Below are 19,988 nucleotides of genomic sequence, written 5' to 3' on the forward strand. Positions count from 1 at the left end.
ACAAATATCATCACTGCTAGGCGTTGGACTTTGCACACCATGGCATAGAAGTTCAGCCCTTGAGCTATCCTAAGGGTCGGGTCGGATTTGATGGGGGTCAAGCAACTAATTAAAGTAAAATATTTGACGAATCAATTTAATTCGAGAAGTCAATTTAAAGCAATATAAAGACAACTTCTCATCCATTTTGGCCCTATGACTAATTGTAATTAGATTATAATTATGTCCAACCTTCAAAGTTCTGTTCTACCTACCACATCCACAATCATCAATCCACATGGTTGCGATTGTGAGCGTGACGATGTTTTAAACCAGTGTATATTTGTTTATTAACGTGCTATCCTCAAGTCACTATTAGAATAATAAGCTACTAAAATCTGAAAAAGTACATTTTTCGTAGTAGCTAAAGATCCGAAGCAGGAAAAAAAAATCATTTTGGTTTTTTTTTTTAATTATTACAAACGATTTTATTATATATATTTTTTATTTTATTTAAGATACTATATTATTTACGGGACTGATCTCTTCCCACCAAAGCCCACAAATCAATTCATTCGGGCTTTTGAAATTTGATTCAATAGCTACAAGTAGGGATCTTTTTAAAAGTAATAATAATTTTAGCTGTTTGACTAAATTTCAAAAGTCCGAATTAATTGATTGATGAGTTTTGATGGAAGAGATCCGGAAGGGATCTCTTTCCATTATTTACGTTAAGGAAAGGGGTTGAATTTAAGCTCAATATATATATATATATATATATATATATATATATATATATTGTATTTACGATTTTACTATATTAAAAGAAATAAAAGATTTGAATCCAAAAGCGGTGTGTTAAATAAATAAGTTCAATAGAAAATGCTAGGGCAGGTCGGTTTTTAGTAAATTCCTCCAAAATTGACCTCTAGCTTGGATATATCTTACGTCTCCTTGTAATGAATATACCCTAATATGTTATTATCACATATTTTAATTAAGTTACCTGTTATTATATAAATGAATGACACATTATATTTAAGATTAGGTTGCGCCATTTGACCAACTGTCACCAACCATCATAAAGTATGCAGCACTTTATAGCACGATGAATTGGTAACACAGTTTGATTGTGACCCATTATAATTAGGGGTCGAAATTTTTTTTTAATATAAAATATATTGGGAACAATTTTGACATTTTAAAATTTTTATTTTACACTTCTCACAAGTGAATTTTTTTTCTTCAAATTATAGGAAGTTTTGATTGCAAAATGAGATTATTTTACTGCCAATGACAATTTCCAAATGGCGGAATCAGCATGGGGCCATTGGATGCCCTTGACCCCAACAACTTCAAAACCCTATGTATATTTGTTTGTGTATTGTATTTTTGACCTTTATAAACGGTTAAGGAAAACTAAATTACAACCTCATCTTCCTATTTCTTCTATTTGCTTATGTCATTTATATCTCTCTCTTCTCCCTTCTTGCGTGCGCTCTATTGTATGCATTATGTGCTCGATGAAATACATTAGTTGACAAACCTTAGCAATCTTCAACATTACTCTGCAGTATCCTACATCCACCCTCGACAAAACTTTACATAATAGTAGTTGTCGACATATGTTGGCAGGACTTGACAGGTGCTTACTAAGTGCTCGATTAAATGATCTAATAAAGTTTTTTCGGTTAATATTATGATCCCATTATTTAAAAATCTAGATTCCACCAATGTAATCATTAACTATTATAGTGCAGATTGAGTGTGCCTCAGCCAATTGTGGTTTTCCTTGTCAAACATTGAATGAATATGTCAAATATTGTGGTCCAAAATTTTGGAGAGTCCTCATTTGAATTTATAAAATCACAATCAAAAAGCTAACATTTGAACCAACCACGTTTTACTCCGATAATATTTATACAGAAAATTTCTAATTCAAATGGTTACAATTTTTCTTTTAAACTCAAAATTTTGTGCTCAAATCTTTCCCTACCAATTGTGACCAAACACAAACGTAATTCACCTTTCAAGGTTTTGCTTGTTCGAAAATCGTGTGTTGTTTCTCACATTTCAGGTGGCATTTTTAGTAAATTGAATTTAGACTACAAATGTTAATATTTATATGATCCAAAATTAAATGTGTTCCAAACTTCGTGACTTATTTTCTTTTCTAATATTCTCACTCAGCATTCTTCAACAGCATCAATATATTTTAAAATTGACAAAAAATGACGTCTTGATTGAGTAAGCGTTGGCACCTGCAGAGTGAAAGCCACGCAGCAGCTAGCTAACAAGGAGAAATTTTTTATTATAATGAGAATATGACTGATACATCACATATTTTTAGATAAGAAATTTTATTTTTTAAATTATTAATTTTTTAATGTATATATTCAATTATTTGAACAGTAACACATCACTAGCAACTGTTGCCATCGTCGCGATTGAGACCTTGTCTTCAACCTGCCGTTTCGAGTCTACAGAAAATCACCGAAAAATATTTAACCCCAAAAACTTACAAAAATATAAACAATTTCATCGTCGGTGTCGTAAATAAATATAAAGGGCCCTTTCCTCAGTAATCAATCAGTCTCCGCGTCTTCACCAACTCCCATTCTCTGTGATCCAGCAATGGCGGCTTCCATTTCCAAGCTCTCCAATCCCACCCCTGCTTCCTCCTTGTCCTCAACCTTCAGCTCCAGAACGCCGCAGCCCAAGTGTTTGATCCGCCTCCTCGCCACCCCCGCCGCCACCTTCAACTCCAAACTCTCCTCCTCCAAGCTCTCCGTGCGAAGCAAGCCCTCTCTCCGGGGCTCTCTGGTGTAAGTCTCCCCTTGTTCCGATTGCATATTGTCTAGGTTTAATTTTTTTATGAGAAGCTGGATTTGAGCTTTGTTTCATTTGCTTTATTTTGTATTTTTTGTGTTGAAAGTTGAAAGTTGTGATCTTTACTCTTCTGGGTTGCTGATTGATTGTGAAATTTGAATCGAAAAGTTTGTTTATTTATTTTTTGGCCTTCTTTTATTGGTAGTGTGAGGTGTTCTCAGAGTGATGGAAATGGAAGTCAGGTGAAGAGAACGTATCTGCATGATCTGTACGAGAAGGAAGGGCAGAGTCCCTGGTATGATAACCTTTGCCGGCCCGTGACGGATCTGCTTCCACTTATCGCAAGCGGGGTTCGAGGTGTAACCAGTAACCCAGCGGTGATTACTCGTTTCTTTTTTGTTTTTTGAACTTTACTTAATTTGTTGACATGCATGGATGATGCTTTTATTGGTTTAAGATCAAATGAGAAATGGGGTTGGAAGTGAAACTGTCAAAATGTTAGCCGAGTATTATTTCTTTAAGCATGTCTTTTTGCAGTTTTCGTGTGTTATCCGCAATCCAATATAACTATCTCTATATAATGTATGCTTGCAGATTTTCCAGAAAGCAATCTCAACTTCAAATGCTTACAATGATCAATTCAGGTATTTTCAATGCTTTTCTTCGTTGGAAGGGGTTGTAATTGGGGTATTTTTAAGTGGAATGGCGTGTACAATCTATTGGACTTTATAGATTTATCAGTTGTGCTAGTAGAGGATCGTACCGCATTAGAAATAATATATAGAATGTTTGCAGATGGAACTCTGTTGAGTTTCTGGTTATAAGCTCTTGGCGTCTGGGATGGGAAAGTTGAAAATTTGTATTCGGCATATCCCCTGATATACCTTGTTCATATGTTAATAACTTAAGCTAATGGAATTTGCAGGGAACTTATACATTCAGGAAAAGACATTGAAAGTGCATACTGGGAACTGGTGGTGAAGGACATTCAAGATGCTTGCAAACTTTTTGAGTCAATCTATGATCAAACTGATGCTGGTGATGGTTATGTTTCTGTTGAAGTTTCTCCCAGACTTGCTGATGACACTCAAGGGACTGTCGATGCTGCAAAATGGCTACATAAAGTAGTTGCTCGTCCTAATGTCTACATAAAAATTCCTGCAACTGCTCCTTGCGTTCCTTCAATTAAGGAAGTTATAGCAAATGGCATAAGTGTCAATGTGACTGTAAGTTCAGTTCTACTATAATAATTTTTTCCTCTTGGGGCGAAATTCTTTGAATCTTTGCTTCACCAAGAATAGATGGCCGACAAAGTCGTACAGAAGTGTGTCTAAATAGAACATAAGTTATTTTGATAGTGTAAATGAAATCTACATGATGTGCTATAGTTGTCATAAGTTCTTGTGAGCAAAGTGATCGTTGTTCTTATAGGGCCTTTTTAATGAGAGGAAGTTTTCAGGGGAAGGTGGCATCATCTCTCATTCGACTGAATTATTTAGTCCCTTATTGTAAAAGTGTTAACTCATACTTTCTCTTAATGTGTACACACAGCTTATATTCTCACTCAGTAGATATGAGGCAGTGATGGATGCTTACTTGGATGGCCTTGAGGCTTCTGGACTGAGTGACCTTTCCAGAGTCACAAGTGTTGCTTCCTTCTTTGTCAGTAGGGTGGACACCCTCATTGACAAGATGCTTGAAAAGATTGGAACTCCAGAGGCCCTCGACCTTCGAGGAAAGGTAAATCAAAATCAGAAGTTCAACTCATTTTTCAATCATGAACAAAAGCCTTGAAGGTGAGATTTGCTAACTTGATGAGTTAACTTTTTCAGGCTGCAGTAGCTCAAGCTGCTTTGGCATACCAACTCTACCAGAAGAAATTCTCTGGCCCTAGATGGGAGGCTTTGGTGAAAAAAGGTGCTAAGAAGCAGAGGCTGCTTTGGGCTTCAACTAGCGTCAAGAATCCTGCCTACCCCGATACTTTATATGTTGCTCCTCTCATAGGCCCTGATACGGTGAGCCATCCTATAGTCTAACCTGATCTCTGGTGCTTGATGATTGTTATTATTATTATGGTTTTTATTTCTGTGATGATATATTACTTGCTTAAATATACTTCAGAATTGAAACTTTACTCTGTCAATGTTGATTTGTTGATTATATTGCTTAATATTTGATGCCGACTTTCCTTTTGCAGGTTTCAACCATGCCAGACCAAGCTCTCCAAGCATTTGTCGACCACGGCACAGTTTCAAGGACAATTGATTCAAATGTATCCGAGGCTGAAGGCATTTACAGTGCACTGGAGAAGTTAGGCATCGACTGGAGCTACGTTGGGAACCAACTCGAAATTGAGGGAGTGGATTCTTTCAAGAAGAGTTTCGACAGCCTGCTAGACACCCTGCAAGAGAAGGCCAACTCTCTTAATTTGGTTAGTCCGTAAGATGCAAGATGTGGGTGAGAACTACTTGTGTGAGTTGAATAAAGCTGGTGGGGGTTGTCGTCCTGTGAGTTTGGCATTGTTTTCTTTTTCCTTCCCCCACCCTATGAAAGTGAAGCTAGTAGACCTTCCGAAATGTACGTTTCATTTGGATTTGAGAATTATGGGCCATCAAGTAGATGATGCTCGGTGTTAGTCTCTGCAAGATTTTCCATTTCTGCTCGCAAATCGAACCGTGAAGCTTAAAATTCTTGAATCCGACTGCCGAATTTTATGTTACCTTCAAACTAATGGAGAGACTCAAGTATGTAGTGTATGGACTTCCTTGTTGAATTATGTACCGAGGGAAGAACGAAAATACACAAATAATTAGAAAAATATTATGTTATCGAATTATCAATCTGAATTGTTGTTGAAATATGTTATTCGTGACTGTTACCTTGATTGACAATATTATTCGGTTAACGGAAAGAAAACTGAACTTGGTACAAGCGGCGAACACTTTGATCTGACGGTCTGGTCTAAATCAGCAAAAAAATAAAAAACTAAAACTTGGTAAATGTTTATTTTTGTTACACGTCCAAAAAAAATTAGATAGAGCTAGTTAATTCAAGCAATAAGTTAGTCATAATAATTTAATATCGAACTTGTTATTTATAACATTACATAAAAGAAAAGAACATATATATCTATATATGTATATTATAGGGTTGTCATATTCACACATTTTTTTACTTTTCACACATCCTTCTAATTTTCAGCCGTCAGATCGTATGAAATGAAGAAGATCAACGAACAGAAATTAACAAGGGTGTGTAAGAAGTAAAAAGGGACGTGTGAATAACACATCCCATATTATATTATATATATATATATATTATTTAATTTAAAGGAGAAAAGAAAATAGAAGAATAGAGGGGTTGAGCCAGACAAGTTGAGGCCGTTATCTTGCCGCGAAACGCATTCCCTGGTTCCCCAGTCACCACGTCACAGTCCCACCCTTTTCTCTTCCTAGTCAAGTAGCACCACACCTACAATGTCTTCAATCTCAGCCGTCCGGTCTCCACCGCGGCCTCCGTCCTCACCCGTCGGAAAATCTTCAACCCCGATACGTCGTTTCGTGCTAACCTTCCCTCCTATGCGCCAGAGACGCCGCGGACCCCAATCTCTTCTTCTTCCTGAAGCGGAGAAGTTTTCTGATTCAGGTGCAGGCGGTTAGTACATCAACCATGGGATATCTAATTTTAATTAGTAAATTGGTCAAATTTTGAATGAATTTTGAATCTTTGATCAAGGTGGAAGCATTCTTATCGAGCGAAGAAGTGTTGTGTTTTCATCGATTGGCATGGTGGCTGCAGCTTTCTGTAATGTTTCGAAGGACGTAATTGCCCTCGCGTCTCAGTTTACTGACAGTGAGTCATTTCCTATTTCCATTGCCCGAAATGTTAGCGATTTTGACACTCTCCTGTTTAAGCCTCTGCAATCCTCCTATGAGTGCCAAAACATAACATCGTAAATTATTCAGTTTGGAGTGCGGATGGCTAAAAATACGGGGAGTGTCGAAATCGCCGTCCTTGAATAACCATGCTCATAAGTCATAGTCATATACATTTGTATGATTTGTGTACTAGGCAAAATCTTGAGTGCAACGAGTGTATATCCTGTTGTTCGTACCTCTCTCCTCACATGACATATCATGAAATGAGATAGACATGCACAAATGTGTCACTTGAGGAGAGAGAGTGGCATAAGACATATCATGTGACGAGAGAGATATGTACTTTTGCTTTTTCTCACATTGTTTGTTGCATTTGTGAATGTTTTGAAACTACTTTCAGTGCCAGCACTTAGGGGGAAGGACTATGGCAAGTCGAAAATGAGTTATCCGGACTATACGGAAACTGAATCAGGTCTTCAGTACAAGGTTAACTACTACTGGAACATACAAAAGTTTAGCCTCTTTGTTTTTATTGAGTTTCAAGCTCTCCGAAGTTTGCTTTAGTTATTTCGTTGAATGATTTATCTAAGAAGAAATGCAGGACTTGCGAGTAGGAGATGGCCCCAAACCAAAGGTGGGAGAGACCGTTGTGGTAAGCCACTCATTCTCCGACTGCAAACTTTCAAGCTTTCACATGTTGCTAGGGTTTCTGTTTAGGATTAAACCAATTTTGTGCAATGAATTTGTCTCTGTTGTAGACAAACGTTTGAGCATATTTCTGGTTGATTGGATGGATTTCAGGTTGATTGGGATGGATACACCATAGGATATTATGGACGTATCTTTGAAGCTCGAAATAAAACAAAGGGCGGTTCATTTGAGGTATGGAATACTTCTCATTGGTTAACTTGGTATCGCATAAGCTTAACTAACCGACTAACAGATTCCGTTCCATGGTTTCTCAAATGCAGGGTGATGACAAGGCCTTTTTCAAATTCAGGGTAGGATCTCAAGAGGTGAGAAATTCGTGACCCAATCGAATGAAACAATCTTGAATGCTCTGATCTGTGGCCTCTAATGATGACGTGGTTATCTTCAGGTAATACCAGCTTTTGAGGAAGCCATTACAGGCATGGCTCTTGGAGGCATTAGAAGGTGCTGCATATTCTTTTCCGTAGATCGTTGTATTTACTTAAGGAACTTTCAAGCAGTTACATTGAATGTTATTTGCAAATTTCACAATGGAGCTCACAGTGATGCAGGATCATAGTGCCCCCGGAATTGGGATATCCAGACAATGACTACAACAAGAGTGGCCCAAGGCCGACAACATTTTCGGTAAATCTTATGTCTTTCTGCCGTTTCATGTAATCCAGTTCGGCTTTGTTCTTACAAGGTGCAATGTTCATGCGTTACAGGGCCAACGAGCTTTGGATTTCGTGCTGAGGAACCAAGGGCTGATAGACAAAACTCTTCTGTTCGATATTGAGCTCATCAAGATCATACCAAACTGATCTCCTTTCAAATTCAACGTTTCTCACAGGAAATCGATTGGCTGTTAAAACAAATACGGCTTATTTATCGTAGAGTTTCTTACTCCGGATGCCAGAAATATCGATTAGCTGAGAAAGTCGACAGATTACCCTAAATACCATCAAATTTGAAGTAGAAACTTTATTTCTGCGAAGTCGAAGAGTTCACAATTATTTGATAAGCTTTTTGTAAAATTAACTTTTCATGCAGTATATCTGTATAGTGAAGGATTACATTGTATAATTTAAGCTGGATTTGTGCATTAATTTCTTGTATACATGTAACCCTATTTTTTTGGCTGAGGAGAACTTCGAACAAGTACGGCTAGCCGGAGAGTTGGAAGTAAATCCAAAGTTCTGTTGAGAGCTACAATGTGCATCATAAATTAATGGCACTAAACAAGATCGATAATCTGATAAAAGTGCAAATCATCAACAGTTAATTGCAAAACGAGGAAGAAAATCAACACATACAAGGACCGAAAACATCCTAAGAGAACAAATAATTTAAACCCGCAGATCACCCAAAAAGTCATTGCCATTATTCAACTGAAAGCTCCCGACGCTTGTACCGCACCATCACCTTTCCTTTCACACCCACAACCATGGCATTCCAATCCGTCTTGGGAAATGGTGATACCAGCTCCAGTTCAAAATTTCTCAGCAGGTGGCTCCATATAGCCTTTATCTGTAGGTATGCAAAAGGCTCACCAAGGCATCCATGCCTGCCACCTCCAAACGAGATGTATGAGAATGCCCCTGCTGACTTGTCTTCTTCTCTCCCAGCAGCAAATCTATCAGGATCGTAGCTGTCTGGCTCCTTGTAAATATGAGGAAGCCGGTTGGCAAAAGATGGTGACGCGGCTACTATGTGCCCCTTCGGGATATCATACTCCTTCCCCTCGTTGGTTTTTACGCTGAAATCACTATGCGAGCTTCGCAGCAGAATGATCAGTGGAGGGTGCAATCTGAGAGCTTCTTTGATGCAACGATACAGGACATCCATCTCTGCCAGTATATCATGATCAATCTTCTTTCCATGCTTTTTCATTATGTTTTTCTGCTCCTCTGACACAGCAGATAAGAACTGCTTGTGACGGAGGAGATAGGCCCCAGTCCAAGTGGAAGTGATAGAGCTAGTGTGTTGCCCAGCAAAGAGAGCAGCAATGAGCAAGCCAGTGACCTCAGATTCAGTTGTTGGTCGGCCATTTTTGTACTTTGAGTCAATGAAGCATTGCAACATGTCATTCTCAGACTGTGCAGCACGCTTACGGGAATTTATGATCTTTGCAAAGATATCTGAAAGCTTCTTTCGGGCCTGGTCACGGCGACGGTGAGCTGGGATGGGAAGGTATGGGAAGATGACACTGATAGGAAGCATGCCATTGTCAAGGTCATGGAACAATGCGGAAACATCATCAAAGAGCTTATCACGAACTTCACGACCCAAGAGGCATCTGCTGGCGGTCAATATGATCAGATGCTCCAGCTCATATTTTAAGTCCACCTCGCCACTGTCTCCCCACTTGGAAAAGTAATCCTGCACAGTACAGTTGGAAGACAAGAATCAACATCATGGACAAGAAACAATGAAAAATTTAAACAGCACAAGCATTTGTGTATTTAGATTGAGTAACACTATAGAAGGAAATGATGAAAGCTTTAGTCGTCCCTTGCATCTAATTGATGTTTTGGGGTGTTCTATTTCCTTTCAGATTCAGAGAAACCTGACAGGAAAAACTAACCATGCCCTTTGCGATACATATTTTGTATAAGAAGTTAATGAAAATAACTATGCCAATACTGAGGGGTACTCGCAACATGAATCACAGCATGATTGAAGAACCAACCAGAACATAGTCCATCTTTACTCACCGGAAAGTTCCCCAAAACACAGACACACATAGTTTTCCATTTTCCTTGAAGATTTAAGCACTGTTAAGTCACTTCATGGTTCATACTAATTCCCTTTAATTATTTCTATTTTTCAGGGAAGGGTCTATAATGCGTACATTTTCCTCTCACATAAGAAACAATCATATATTTGACATGTGGTCTGCACAATCTGAATCTGATTAAATTCAGAAAAGAGAGTAAAATATCCTAATGAGCACGCAATGCTAGTTGCCCACACTTGAAAATGACTACCCCACGAAAATATAAAATGAGACTCAGAGAAATCTTCCCAGGTGAATCAAGCTCATGGGAGACTCGTAAAGCACTACCGTCCTTTCAGTTAAAAACAAATTCAGGTTAGCTGCTACGGTTTTATCTTTCTAATCAAATTTAACATTAAGGAAAGAGAAAAACATCTGGTTTGAAGACTCTCATTCCAATCATTGTTCCTTACAAAATTTGCAAGTCCCAGGATACTATTTGGGTGAGCGGAAGAGAATTGTGCCGTAGATCATATTTCATATTGCTTATTTTTTAAGAATATAAAGTATCTTCTCTTACAAACATAAATAAATTACTAAACGAGTTGAAGGCTGAAGCAACCAGATAAACAACAAAACCAGCAAAATTTCAAATGAAACAATGATATTCAACCGAAACACTTACCTCTGCTTCTGTTACCATCTGATCCACATATCCCTTAAGCTTATTTACCCTGAGAGCCTCCGTGAAGAACCTAAACTGCTCCTGTCTCACCGTGTAATCCACATCGAACACAACTCCAGGGCCAAAAGTGGGCACATTGAACTGGTATACCTCCTGCTGGCTAAGATCAGCCTCCGATGCCTTGAAGAAGTGGGCAGAAACCTCAGGACCAATCAAGAAAGTGATCTTCTTGTTAAGCAGATTCAATGTGAACACACTCCCGAGCTTCGGGTACTCTTCACGAAGCATGATAATGGGGCCTTTCAAGAACCTGAGCAGTCCTCCCAACACAGGCCACGTATTCACCACCGGAGGAAGACGCTTCCCAGATCGAGACATTATAAGCGCTGAGATCAGCTTGGCCACCACCAGAGTGGCCAAAATCATCAGCCCCACACTGAAAAGCTTGTTATCCATATCCATTGTCACCATAATTTGGTCCACTTACAGGGACCTAACAGCAAAGTTTACACAGAAACGCAGAAAATTAGCAGCTTTTAAATTAACACTACCACTCACCACCAGTTCTAACGAAAACCCAACAGAAATTTCACAACTTTTAACAGTAAATTTCGAGTAGATCTAACTTTGAGCACAAAAAAAAAAATGAATTTATACAAGTTCTCCGTCCGGTTGCGGGAAAATTGAATCAGAGCTTCGATTTTCGCGGCAACCAAACAATCAAGGAGTGAAAAGGAAACGAGAATCTGGTTAAAAATGCATCAGATTAATGAAAAATTGAAGCAGAAAGACAACGCATGAGAGAAGGTAAAGACGAAGGATTTGGTACAAGAAAGAGGGAATTAGGGATTCGTACCCGATTGCAGAATGGGAGGCAGAAAAGATAGGAGGAGAAGGACAGTGAAGACGCGAAACTCTAGTCGAGCAGTGTGAGAGTAAGGCGAGGCACACTCGTGAGTATATATAGCTCTGGATAGTCCGCTTCCACTACAAATATTTCAAATATTATTTTACTATTTTTTGGTGGAAAAAAAATATTAGTATTATTATTATTTTAATAGAGAGAAAACTACTCTCTAAATTGACAAGGATTTTCATTATTTTTTTTAAGAAAACTAACTAAAAGTATAAAAAATAAAAAATAAAAAATAAAAAAATTAGTTTAATAAAAAATGACAAATAAGTATTTAGTGAATAGTATTAGAAAAAAGTAAAAATATGATTTTTCGTTAAAAGTGAACAATATCGGGAGTATTTCGTTAAAACTCTTTTTTTTTTTCAAATAAATTATATTATCTACACTAAGTTTGAGAAAGTGACCTAAGTTTCATAATAAACTAGTAATGATGTGATTTAAATTTATTTTTTACAAATATTAAATTTATAACCTCTCACTTATCAATAAAAAAAATACAATAAAACCGTAATATTAAGTGGTTTAGGAGTTTTTTTAGCATCTCAGGTTCAAACTTTTATTCTCCGCCTTATCAAAATCAGGCAAGGAAAAATTGTTTACAAGTGTAAAGCTGCGCTCGTTGGATCTGGAAAACAGTGGGTATATGACAAAGGTGGTTTGTCGTACACGTGTGTGGTTTTAATTGGTTATGGGAGATTTATATCAATTTAGCACGTGGCTGCTGCCTAGTTGGGATTACAAAAAGGTAAACGACAAAAACATATGTAGCAACTGCCAACTGGAGCTTTGAATCATTGATACACGGGCCCGGAGAGCGAATGGCGGGAGGAATCATCATGTCATTGTCAGGACAAGTTATCCATGGGTGAAGGAAATGGAGGCAGATTATCTGCTTTTCTACGGATGCCCTTTCCATTTCTTTCTATTTTATGCGATCACGGTTAAATCATATTTATATTTTATATTAATTTTTTTATAAAGATAATAAGATAAAAAGTAATATAAATATAAAATGTTGACGTAGTTTTATCGTGATCACACAAATAGAAGGGGATGAAAAGGATATCCAAACAGAAGGAGAGACAATCTGCCTCCGAAGGAAATTCCTTCCCCACTACATTTTGGGGCAAATAGCGATAATAATAACTACAACAAACGAAAAGTTCTTAAAAAATTTTGTTCTAATCAAAATGATAAAATAAAGATGTAAGTAAATAGTATCACGAAAAATGATTTTTTAGGCAAAAAAAATCCTTAACTTTAAAATTAAATAGTACTAGAAGTGTTCCATTAAGACTCTCATAACAATATGGATACGAATAGCCCATAACTTCAATCATAAAAACTGAACTCTGCACATGCAGGTAAAGTCAGTTGATCAAAATAGGAGGTTTGTTAACTTGCGTTTGCATAATGCTCATAGCAATTATGGGCATCAAAGAGTTGGTAAGATACCCATAAGGCGCATATGGCCTCTTACCACAATGATAGAAAGCAATCATATCTGTGTACCGTGGTGCAAATTCGATCTCACAAATTCTCTCCTTGTAACTGATAATTTAACCCATTAATGCTATTATTTGTGAAAGAAAAATACCCATAAGGCATTATACGGGTGGAAGGAACAAATAATAAATGGGCTTTAGCGGTTTAAGTACCGGATACTATGGCGCGCGAATAAAATCCAGAAGAGACCCAAGAGCAAAAGAACCAATCAAGAGAGATTTGAAATTAGGCTTTAATAATTAATAGAGATTGAACTACAAACTTCAAATAATTAGAAGCCTGGGAAGCAAAAAAATTGAAGCACACTTTATAATATTGCTTCAAGTGTCCGCCCAAACTCAAGAACTACAGAGTACCGATTACTTAATCCTCCATCAAGATTCATTTTGCATAACGTATTTTGAACAAAGAAAACCCTCTGATAGCGACATCAATTCTCGTGTTCGATTTTCTTCCTTGATCTACTTCGATGAGGTTGTCCCGAGGAAGCAACTGCGCTATCACGTTGTCCTCAGTCGGTGACTCCACTGCGTCGTCCTGAATTTTGGCCAGAGTGGTTCATGGACCTCGTAGGTTCAGGTGCACGCCTTTTCTTCCGAAGCTGTGATGGCTCTCCAACACCAGATATGGAGCTTTTTTGTCTGCTGCTATGAGTGGGGGTTGGATGCCCACCTACTGTCCGTGACATTGTCGGCATAGAACTTCGTGTAGGAGTTGCAAAACTATGGGGAGAACGGGACATACCAGATGATATCTGCTGAATTTTCTTCAACTGTTTGGACTTTAGTTTTTCTTCAAGTTCACTAGGTTCCGGATAAAACACGAGAGAAACATTCCGCGAAATCTTCCCAGCTGCCAAATCATAAACAAATTCAATATATGATAGTAACAAAGCAGGAAGCACAAAGGTCATTGCAGTAAAGACAGCCACCGGCAACAATCACGATAACAACAATTTTATCAAGATATTATCCACAAAGAAAACTGTTTGTCATCTCAACCATTATGACTAAAATACCATAAAGCAAATGCAAGGCTAAATACTAGACTTCATAATAAAACTTCACGTGACCACATAAAAAGGGAAGCTACTGATCACCTGTACTGGTTAAGAAAATAAGATATATGAAGAACCTAAACACAAACATATTCAGCTAGATACAAGCTCAGCGCAACATAATTCAAATTGGTTATATTTTGACAGAACATCAAACTGTAATGCCAAGGATCAGTCCCAATTGCTAAACATTAAGAAACTGAAGGTAAGCATAAGAACCGAAACTGAGATTAATATGTGTCCTGTAGATTCTTAATATGAAAGGTTTCAAGCATACCAACTTTTGTGCCTGACACAGACGATACAAAAACTGTAGCATCTGGCTTTTGAGCTGTACTTTGGAGATCATATTCTTTGCCTAGCAGCATTAGAAACTTCATATCAGCACTCAATAGTAGAACAGAAAATGCATTGCAGAGTCATACCCAAATGAACTCCTTTGGCTATTGAAATTAAATAGATAAATGATATGTATATCTATAACACTAACATGCCTCTTCTATCACTAATGTTTATGTAATATTACCAGATGGACCGACAAAACTGCCCAACTCTCCATCAGGACCAAGCTTGAGCGAAACTTCTTGGCTAAAATCTGGATTCTGCAACACCATCAAATAATAAATAGAAACTCGATAACCGACAACGATCGCATTAAAAACAACACCACCACCACTGATTCTAATGAAATTAACATTACTCTTCCACTGTAAGGACCACGAGGCCATGGAAGTTAATTCCTAACAGCTAGCTGGTATGAGTACTTAAGAGGGCAACAAACAAGTTGATAACTAGCTGGTATAAGTACTTAAGAGGGTAACATTACGTTCAACAAAAATTGGGTCCTCCCATTAGTTCACTGCAAAACTTATTCCCAAACAAGAAACCAATTTTCAAAACTACAAACTTACAACTATGGCATTGCTCTTTATACTGGAACATGAAAACAAGAGTCCTAAATAAAAGTATTAGAAAAGAACCCCGAAACCAAAAAGAAGCATACTTGATCTTTCGGCCAAGAAACGAGCCAAAGCTCTGTGGAGTCGTTCATATTGATATCCAGAAGTGGTTCTTTAGCAACTTCGGAAAACTCTGGTGGAGGTTTGTAGCCCTCAGCCACACCAACTTTACCCGAGTTTTTTGCCTCCATCTATCTCCCAGCTCAGTTCACAAACTCATGCAGCGCTTCTACAAATCAAAGAAAGAAAGATAAGCAATGAGATAAATAATAACCAAATGAATACTTGTTCAAACATTTTGTCGAACACCTTAAGGGCAACTTCACAAGTTACAATTTTTGGATTAGAGAAGCTTAAACCCTAGAAGTATGGGTTTGGGAAAATTGAACAATGAAGCTATAAGAAGAAGAAGAGTACCTATGTAAGAATAAGCGGTAAAGAAAATAAGGGGCAAGCCTCTGAGGCAGTTCTACGTTTTTTTCTCCCTTCTCTCCTGCCCTAGTATGGTAGTACCCTTAAGATCTAAAAATTTGTTGGGTTGTAATGTGCTGAGTTTGAATTAACAACCCAACCTGAACCCGACCCAATCATAAAATTTATTTTTTATTATTTTTAGGTTTTTTAAGCTAAAATGGCCAATTGTTTATTAAATTGAGGGTATTCTTGTCATTTTAGTACTTATTTAAGGAGATTTTTCACAAAATGACCAAAATAATTGATGGTGGACAAACTCAGGGACCACTTCTATCGATTTCAATTCTCAGTGACCCAAGTGAGAAGTTATGCCAATTTCAAGGATATTTTGGCTAAAAAACCTAAAATAAGAAAATTTTAAATTTCATGATTAGATCAGGTTGAGGTTGGGTTGTCAATCCAAAATCAGGCCATTAAAACCAACCAATTGTGTTGTATTTGTCATGGCGATTTTGTCAAAACAAGAAACGGGGCATTATAGATCTTAAGGTACTACTAGGCCGAGAGAAAAGCGAAAAAAAAAACCGCAGCTAACACAGAGCTGCACCAGAGACTTGCACCTTGTTTTCTTTACCGCTTAAGAACATGCTCCTGCTTTCAAAAAAAACAAAAGAAAAAGAAAAGCACATGCTCCTTATTTCCCCAATCTCATACTTGTAGAGTTTAAGCATCTCCAATCCAAAATAAAAAATAAAAAATGTACCCTTAAGGTGTTCGACAAAATTGTAGTATTCATTTGATTATTTATCTGATGCCATGATGACATTATTCTTTTGAAGAGTGATCTGGAGGAATCCAGGCATTATTATATAAGAAAAAAATGAAAAGCAAACTGGAGAAGGAATAATTCACACTTCACAGATACAAGAATCGTAATTCATCATGAAAGCTTGAAGATTTAATCCTATAGCAACCTTTACCCATAGACCATGCTTTCCCACACTTTCTAATCAATAAAAAATTTAATCTCAAGATTTAATCCTACAGGAACCTTCACCCATATTTTCCCGCAAGTCCATAAGAATCAGAAATATCAGCAATAAAATTATCTCAAAAATTATCTGGAACAAAAATTCCTAGAATAAAGACCTAAATAGACAAGATGCAAAAATGAAATCGAAAATATAGAGAGGGAATACGTTATAGGTTTGAGTTCTGGATGAGCGGCGAGGAGAAGCCGGCGAGGTGTGAGAGTGAGACGGCGAGCGGCAGAGAGGCAGCGAGTCAGCGACAGCGAATGGATGAGCGACAGCGAGTTCCTCCTCGGCGAACTCTGGATCATTCGATTCTTCAAAGACGACGAAGGCTGAGAGGAGTGCTCTGAGAGTGAAAGAGAGGAATTCGCGGAGGTTGGGAAGGAGAGGGGCGTAGATTAGGGTTACCAAAGTCTGAAGGGGGATAAGGGGATTTAGGTATACGACGCCGTTTCATGGTATAGATATATTAAAAAACTTTAACGAAAAATTATATTTTTACATTAAAAAGTCAATCATAGTACTATTTACTTTATTATTTATTTTGTCTTCATCGTTAAAACTCAAAGTTTTCAAGCATTTTTCATTAGTTTTCTTATTAATGATTATTAGGTTTCAAAATGTTTTGAAATACTTCGGTTAGGTTCGGTTTTTGAACCCCTAAATCTAAAACCAAACCAACAGATTTCAGTTTGGTTTCTGAGCTACTAAATTCGAAACTGAACCGATAGATTTCAGTTTGGTTTTTTTTTTTTGGTTCGCTTTTATTAGCTTCGGCTTTATTTTCTGCCTAGTTTTTTTTTTTTTTTTTTTTTTTTTTTTCAAATTTCAGTTTTTCAAACCCATCCTTATTGCAAAGCGATACTCTAAACTAAAGAAAAATAAAAGATTTTTAGGTGGGCATTGCATGGCTTGGTCAGGTTGGACTTCAACGAGTTTAGCCAACCCAATACGCTCAGCCACAATTGAAGCCCATTTCCACCCAAAAAATGGGCAAGCCAACCCACCCAAATCTTTCTAAGGCATGCTACAACCAAACCAATTTCGGTTGAGTTGGTTGAATTGGTCGGTAAACCCACTAAGTGTCCACCCCTACCAAGTTTGAATCCAAGAAGTAGTGGATTAAAGATCAATACTCTAACCACTAGAATAATCCACAACTAATTAATTTAAAATTTATAGGACATGGTGCCTGGACAACTTTTAATGTACTACTCTCAAGTTCAACTATCTCAAAATTCAGGCCATGTTTAATATTCTTGTTCAATCCAACTATTTATTGTAAAAAAAATTAGTGAATGTAGTTAAAATACTTAATACTCGTTAGTTTCAGAAACAAATAATTGAATCTAAAATTTTTTTTTTTTGGAGGATTGTGTAACATCCCACAACGTTCAGGAGAGTGGATCATGTAAGTCTTATATGTATATTCTCATCTCTACCTAACACGAGACTTTTTGGGAGCTCACTGGCTTCGGGTTGCGTAGAAACTCCGACGTTAAGCGAGTTCGCGTGAGATCAATCGCATGATGGGTGATCCATTGAGAAGTTTTCATCTGAGTTCCCGAAAACAAAATCGTAAGGGCGTGATCGGTGGAGTCGAGTTCAGAATGTGATGGGGGCCGGACCAGGGATGTGACAATTGTATAAGGACTTCTATTGGAGAATGCAACTTTGTAAACTCCATCGCACATGAATAGTGTTTGCCCATTTGACAGGTTTTTTTAGTTTTTGGTAGAGTTTTTTTATTTTTTGGAAAATAATAAATACACATTATTTTTCTTCTCACACACTCTTCTATCTATTTTTGCTTGTTGTTTTTTTATTTAATTTGATAACTAAAAATATACATCATTTTTCTTCTTCCATATTCCATATTTATTTTTTCCGTTGTCTCTTATTACCCCCTGTTTTACTTATTGTTGTTTTCATGCTTTGATGTGGCTTCATTTACTGCTTGAGTGGCAGGTTGTGTGCGAGAATCTTCCCTTTGATGGCCCTTGGAGCCTGTGTAATTGGTCCAGTATGCTTTATAGCTCTGTCTTCGTCTATATATTTAGGATTTGGATCCTCTCCTGAGCTAATGGAGAGGATCCTTCTGATCAATCATCATAGGCTAATGGAGAGGATCCTCCTGACCAATCATCATGGACCGTTGGATTTTTATCCAACGGCTACAATCATTATAACTTTAAAGGGACCTCATGTTTGTAGCCGTTGGATAAAAATCCAACGGTCCACGATGATTGGTCATGATGATCTTCTCCATTAGCTCAGGAGAGGATCCAAATCCTTATATTTAAGGGTGGAGTTATTTATACATTGTTTTTTTTACTTTTTATATAATTTTGTTAATTTTTGTCAGTTATTCTTGTTCAATTTATTCGATTCGATAGTCGAAAATTGAAAAAAATGTGTGAAAAGTAAAAATAGATATGTTGATAACACTACCCAGGCCTTGTTTGGCAGATCGGATAAAGGATCGGATATGATTAATTATACGGACTCGGGTGTTTGGCGTTCACCCATACTAAATAAGCGCCAGATTAATTTAACCGGTCGGATAGGATAACACGGTATACACCCGCTTAATAAAACCAACCAAAACGCCTGAATTATTTAGTCGGGGAAGAAGAATATGGGAGAGAAAGGGAGGGAGTTTGGGGGGTGTGGCGGAGAGAGCTGGGGAACAATTATTTGGGATTCTTCTGCAATCGGGGAAGAAGAAGGGAGAGAGAGGGAGGGTGTTTGGTGGGTGCAGAGAGATCTAGGAACAAAAAAATGATTTCACTTTTAAATTTTTTTTTTTTTTAAGTTTGATTCCTCCTATCTAGTATAATACCAAACATAGTATAAATAATACGGTCACTAGTCCAATACTGCACCAAACACCCGACTAATTTAGTCAGTACTATCCGGTGGCTATTTATCCTATCCGACAGAAATAGTCAGTACAGTCCGAGCTGCCAAACGAGGCCCCAATATTTAATCACTTAACCCAAAATCACATTCTTCATTCTTCCCAAAATATCTATATAGATTTTAACTCCTATATGTTTCTTTAACGAATGAGAGATTCTACTGTATAATTATTTTTTTTTATATTTCTTTCATTACATGACAATAAAAGCAAAAAACGAAATACACCCCACCATTATTGGAGTTAAAAAAAATTAGTTGATGTCACACCGAATTATTTCACTCAATTTTATATATTTGGTGCTTGCAAAATCAATGATTCATCGCATCCCACAATTTTTATTCTCTTTGTTAATGGACCGCACTTGTTAGTGAAAGATGCACATGAACTTGTCAAACCCAT

At 37.3% G+C, this 19,988-nt stretch overlaps 4 protein-coding genes across 7 annotated transcripts; 2 read left to right on the forward strand and 2 right to left on the reverse strand.

Annotated features, from left to right (window-relative positions):
• Nucleotides 1-2,472: 2,472 nt before the first annotated feature.
• LOC137731695 (uncharacterized) lies at nt 2,473-5,648 on the forward strand. Its single transcript, XM_068470880.1, has 7 exons — nt 2,473-2,804; nt 3,014-3,185; nt 3,403-3,452; nt 3,734-4,034; nt 4,360-4,548; nt 4,641-4,823; nt 5,006-5,648. The coding sequence occupies exons 1-7, from the start codon at nt 2,614-2,616 to the stop codon at nt 5,249-5,251; spliced, it is 1,332 nt and encodes a 443-aa protein (XP_068326981.1). The 5' UTR covers nt 2,473-2,613; the 3' UTR covers nt 5,252-5,648.
• A 508-nt stretch (nt 5,649-6,156) lies between these two features.
• LOC137731154 (peptidyl-prolyl cis-trans isomerase FKBP19, chloroplastic-like) lies at nt 6,157-8,479 on the forward strand. 3 transcript variants are annotated; one of them, XR_011068241.1, is made up of 9 exons: nt 6,157-6,462; nt 6,544-6,660; nt 7,087-7,172; nt 7,288-7,338; nt 7,488-7,568; nt 7,658-7,702; nt 7,786-7,841; nt 7,941-8,024; nt 8,105-8,479. XR_011068241.1 is itself a non-coding variant. In XM_068470261.1 (9 exons), the coding sequence occupies exons 1-9, from the start codon at nt 6,285-6,287 to the stop codon at nt 8,198-8,200; spliced, it is 786 nt and encodes a 261-aa protein (XP_068326362.1). In that variant the 5' UTR covers nt 6,157-6,284; the 3' UTR covers nt 8,201-8,479. The 3 variants fall into 3 exon arrangements, 2 of the variants coding, with proteins under 2 accessions (XP_068326362.1, XP_068326363.1); XM_068470261.1 differs by having other exon boundaries at nt 7,949-8,024; XM_068470262.1 differs by having other exon boundaries at nt 6,157-6,453; nt 7,949-8,024.
• Nucleotides 8,480-8,636: 157 nt separating this feature from the next.
• Nucleotides 8,637-11,760, reverse strand: LOC137731153 (sterol 14-demethylase-like). The gene is made up of 3 exons (XM_068470260.1): nt 11,637-11,760; nt 10,781-11,273; nt 8,637-9,758 (listed from the first exon to the last, which is right to left on the reverse strand). Exons 2-3 carry the CDS (start codon nt 11,249-11,251, stop codon nt 8,760-8,762), a joined length of 1,470 nt encoding a protein of 489 aa, XP_068326361.1. The 5' UTR covers nt 11,252-11,273; nt 11,637-11,760; the 3' UTR covers nt 8,637-8,759.
• Nucleotides 11,761-13,418: 1,658 nt separating this feature from the next.
• On the reverse strand, nt 13,419-17,091 carry LOC137731279 (mediator-associated protein 2). 2 transcript variants are annotated; one of them, XM_068470379.1, is made up of 5 exons: nt 16,832-17,091; nt 15,263-15,444; nt 14,786-14,861; nt 14,537-14,617; nt 13,419-14,054 (listed from the first exon to the last, which is right to left on the reverse strand). In XM_068470379.1, exons 2-5 carry the CDS (start codon nt 15,407-15,409, stop codon nt 13,714-13,716), a joined length of 645 nt encoding a protein of 214 aa, XP_068326480.1. In that variant the 5' UTR covers nt 15,410-15,444; nt 16,832-17,091; the 3' UTR covers nt 13,419-13,713. The 2 variants fall into 2 exon arrangements, with proteins under 2 accessions (XP_068326480.1, XP_068326479.1); XM_068470378.1 differs by having other exon boundaries at nt 15,263-15,447; nt 16,832-17,090.
• Between the last annotated feature and the right edge of the window lie 2,897 nt (nt 17,092-19,988).

Source organism: Pyrus communis, chromosome 4, assembly GCF_963583255.1.
Source record: "Pyrus communis chromosome 4, drPyrComm1.1, whole genome shotgun sequence".
NCBI lineage: Eukaryota > Viridiplantae > Streptophyta > Magnoliopsida > Rosales > Rosaceae > Pyrus > Pyrus communis.